Source organism: Curcuma longa, chromosome 14 (assembly GCF_044706935.1).
Source record: "Curcuma longa cultivar G26 ecotype Majalengka, Jawa Barat chromosome 14, ITB_CL_G26_1.1, whole genome shotgun sequence".
In the NCBI taxonomy this organism is placed as follows: Eukaryota; Viridiplantae; Streptophyta; class Magnoliopsida; order Zingiberales; family Zingiberaceae; genus Curcuma; species Curcuma longa.
This window is the reverse complement of record NC_133874.1, coordinates 10,532,729-10,536,827: the sequence shown is the minus strand read 5'-3', so window position 1 is coordinate 10,536,827 and position 4,099 is coordinate 10,532,729. Positions and strand designations below refer to the sequence as shown.

Below are 4,099 nucleotides of genomic sequence, written 5' to 3'. Positions count from 1 at the left end.
AGTCACAAGGTCGTGACCATCTAAGGGAATTTTTTTTTTATTTTTTAATAAAAAAGATATTCTGAGAAAAATAAAGTTATAGTGAGCCTTTTGAAAAATTTCAAAACCCTAAGTGCCCTTTGAGAAAATGCCCGACAAAATGTTCATGAGTGTTACCGTAAATACTCGTTTAAATTTACGTCGAAGTTGATTCATCACATATCATTTAATTAGATTTGACTTATTTTGTATGGCTTTAAAGTCTCCACCGTGGAAAGATTTCTCCACGGGAAACATATTTTTTCCAGCTAAAAAAGCAAGGCGCGGATTTTGCCAAGCCAGAAGCGATAAGGCCTTCCTTCCTTCCTTCCTTCCTTCCTTCCTTCGCGTCTTCACTTCACTAGTGTTGCTGCAACTCGTCGGTCAACCTCACCTGCCATTTGTCGACATTGCGGGTGGAGCCCAGCTAAAACCAATCATCGAAAGTACACGTCTCCCTCTTTGGTCGGCATATTAGGGTCCCGGTATATGATGATTATGTCGTGATCTCCTGTTCGAGGCCGCTCACGCCCTCCCATATGGACCAATCGGAACAAGTATTACGGGTGCGTGCGACGCATTGAATGGTGGCAAACTGTGTTTTGTGTCTTAGAACGCGCATGAGATCATAAAGGGTTGCTGTCGAGGCCAGCTGGCGGTCAGACTTTGTCGTTCTTGGTGCCGTCCGGAGGCAGCTGATTGCGCCTGTAGCGCCGCCCGCTTGCTAGAACTAGGAATTTTATCCTTTTTCAATTAAACGGGTGGGCGGAAGCCGAAAGAAAAGGCGTCGAGAGAGTTGTTCTTGATGCATATTTCGGTTGATTGTGCCAAAATTGAAATTCTATCCTTTTTCTATTAAACTGGTGGGCGGAAGCTGAAAAAAAGGCGTCCAGATAGTTGTTCGTGATGCATATTTTGGTTGATTTTGCCAAAAATTGAAATTCTATCGTTTTTCTATTAAACGGGTGAGCGGAAGCTGAGAAAAAGGCGTCCAGATAGTTGTTCTTGATGCATATTTTGGTTGATTTTGCCAAAAATTGAATTTTTGTGTTCTCCTGCGTCTCCCACAAAGTTCGGTTGGGGAAAGATTGAATCTTTTGGGGGGAAGGTGCGAGCTCGAGCTGATGGGCAGGGTGCAGGCGAGGTTGGGGTCCTTGCTCAACAACAGATGGTTGGTATTCGTGGCGGCGATGTGGGTGCAGGCGGTGGCTGGGATCGGGTACCTGTTCGGCAGCCTGTCGCCGGTGATCAAGAGCGCGCTCGGCTACAACCAGCGGGAGATCGCGCGGCTGGGAGTGGCCAAGGACCTTGGCGACAGCATCGGCTTCCTCGCCGGGAGCCTCTGCGAGATCCTCCCGCTCTGGGCGGCGCTGCTCGTCGGCGTGCTGCAGAACTTTGTGGGATATGGTTGGGTTTGGCTCATAGTCACGGGAAGAGCGCCCCAGTTGCCCCTCTGGGCTGTAAGCACCATTTTTTCCTCTTCTTCCTCTTCTTGTTCTTCAATTCATCATCCCCTTGGATTTTGTTTTGAGATCCAAGTCTGTAACTAGGATTTACATACTCCCTTTTTCACAGATGTGCGTTCTCATATTCGTGGGGACAAATGGAGAGACCTACTTCAACACTGCCGCTCTTGTTTCATGCGTGCAGAACTTCCCTAAGAGCAGGGGTCCTATAGTAGGGATACTGAAGGGCTTTGCTGGTCTCAGTGGTGCGATCTTGACACAAGTTTATGCCGTGATGCACTCACCTGACCATGCTGCTCTCATATTCATGGTGGCTGTCGGTCCATCGATGGTCGTCATCGCCTTGATGTTCATCGTCAGGCCTGTCGGTGGCCATCGGCAAGTGCGAGCTTCTGATCCATCCAGCTTCACGTTTATCTACAGCGTGTGCTTGCTTCTGGCAGCCTATTTGATGGGCGTCATGATCCTGGAAGACCTTGTCGATCTCAGCTACACTGTGACCGTGGTGTTCACTGCAGTGCTGCTGTTCTTCATGCTGCTTCCAATTGTCATCCCCCTGCTGCTGACCTTCCACTTTGATGTCGTCTCTCCCGTCGAAGAGCCTCTCTTGCCCCAGCCGTCGAAGGAAGAGACAAGCAAATCTGCTGAGCAGAATGAGGTCATTTTCAGTGAGCTTGAGGATGAGAAGCCCAAGGAGATTGACCTTCTTCCGGCATCGGAAAGGCAGAAGAGGATTGCTCATTTGCAGGCAAAGTTATTCCTGGCTGCTGCTGATGGAGCCGTGAGGGTCAAGAAAAGGAGAGGTCCTCACAGGGGAGAGGACTTCACCCTGATGCAGGCACTCATAAAGGCAGACTTTTGGCTCATGTTCATCTCTCTTCTGCTGGGATCAGGTTCAGGGCTGACGGTTATCGACAATCTCGGTCAGATGAGCGAGTCATTAGGCTACGATGACTCTCACATTTTTGTATCCATGATCAGCATTTGGAACTTCCTTGGAAGAGTAGGAGGAGGCTATTTGTCTGAGGTTATCGTGAGGTATGAACTTGGTGCCACTAAACTCAATGAGTCGTGCAGAAACCAATTTCTATTTGCAAAACTTTTCCAGATGATTTGATTCGGTATTCATTTGTTCTCAGGGACCATGCATATCCTAGGCCAGTGGCTTTGGCTGCCTTTCAGGTTGTAATGGTGATCGGCCACTTGTTCTTCGCCATGGCTTGGCCAGGAACAATGTACATAGGAACCCTACTGATCGGACTTGGATATGGAGCTCACTGGGCCATTGTTCCTGCTGCAGCATCTGAGTTGTTTGGCCTGAAGAACTTCGGAGCCTTGTACAATTTCCTTACAGTAGCTAATCCTGGAGGCTCTCTAATCTTTTCTGGCCTCATTGCCAGCTCGATCTACGACTACCAAGCCGAGCAGCAAGCGAAGCAACATCAGAACTCACTTCTGCAAATCCGAAGATTATTTGAAGGTGCTTCGATCAGTGGGGAGGAAACACTGAAATGCAAAGGGGCCATCTGTTTCTTTCTCAGTTCACTGATTATGTCTGGATTTTGCGTCATCGCAGTTGTTCTGAGCTTGATCCTCATTCACAGGACTAGAATCGTGTACCGAAATCTTTATAGTGGAGCTACCAGATAGTTTGTTTGGAATATGGTTCCTCCCCCTCCAAAAGAACTGCTTGCAACCAACAACCTATTGTGTTTTCTTGATTGTGTATTTGAAGAGGAGTCTTGAATGTTTTATAGCATATAGATTATGTTTATCCAGCAATCAATAATTTGGGGGGCTTTGTTACTCTTGTACCCTTTTATGCTGTTCTGGTTATTTGATTGTGTCAAACTCAATACATTTCTTCTAAATTTCAGCATAAACTCTCAGAATTGAACTTTTCTATTGGTCTCTATGGATTGATGACAAGTTGAAACATGGTTAGAGCACTTATGTGTCTTGAACTTATACTATTTATTGTACTTTTTCATTGGGGTTGGTTTTTGTTTGTATATCTTTATTCTATATTTTATAGAACTTCTTTTTTGTGGATGTGCACAATTTCTTATTTATGTGGGAGCCATAAATGTATCCCACTAGAGATCAACTAGTTAATTATCATATTGCTTTAGCTACCATAATTGATCATTATTGCAGATACAAGGTGAGTCCCAAAAGAGATGTCTTTCCAAAAGTTGCAAAGCCATTCTACCAACCGTTTCCAACTACAAATATGTATTTTATATGGCCTTCGCTATGCAAATTTACTTTAAAGATTTCTAAGGCATTGCTTATTAAGGAAATGATGCTCCCAAGCAATCGAGTTAGACCAATATATGTTTGTGTGTTTGATAAAGAGTTTAAATTAGGTTTTGTCTGTGTGTTCTAATGTGCATATATTGTTGTGATGACTCAATGAGGTTGAATCATATGTTTTTGAAAGATATGTGTGTGGGGCCGTCTTGGAGGTGCTGTTAAGGTGACGGTTTTACCTTTATTGTTGCAATGAAATGGTTGGTTCAATGGCTTAGAGATCTAGGTCTAGAGGCCTAATGAGGTGAACTCACATGGAGCTGTTGTAGGTTCAATGGCTTGGAGTCCTTGTACGAGGTAGG

General features: G+C 45.2%; 1 protein-coding gene across 1 annotated transcript; it reads left to right on the top strand.

The window, feature by feature from the left end:
• The first annotated feature begins 755 nt into the window (after positions 1 to 755).
• LOC141845041 (protein NUCLEAR FUSION DEFECTIVE 4-like) lies at positions 756 to 3,452 on the top strand. The gene is made up of 3 exons (XM_074733057.1): positions 756 to 1,478; positions 1,594 to 2,522; positions 2,624 to 3,452. Exons 1-3 carry the CDS (start codon positions 1,143 to 1,145, stop codon positions 3,132 to 3,134), a joined length of 1,776 nt encoding a protein of 591 aa, XP_074589158.1. The 5' UTR covers positions 756 to 1,142; the 3' UTR covers positions 3,135 to 3,452.
• The last annotated feature ends 647 nt before the right edge of the window (positions 3,453 to 4,099 follow it).

Excerpts from the sequence above, each read along its gene's own strand:
- LOC141845041 (XM_074733057.1), top strand. The coding sequence starts at position 1,143 with ATGGGCAGGGTGCAGGCGAGGTTGGGGTCCTTGCTCAACAACAGATGG. Across the intron at positions 1,479-1,593 it reads CCCAGTTGCCCCTCTGGGCT|ATGTGCGTTCTCATATTCGT; the intron begins GTAAGCACCATT and ends CCTTTTTCACAG. Across the intron at positions 2,523-2,623 it reads TTGTCTGAGGTTATCGTGAG|GGACCATGCATATCCTAGGC; the intron begins GTATGAACTTGG and ends ATTTGTTCTCAG.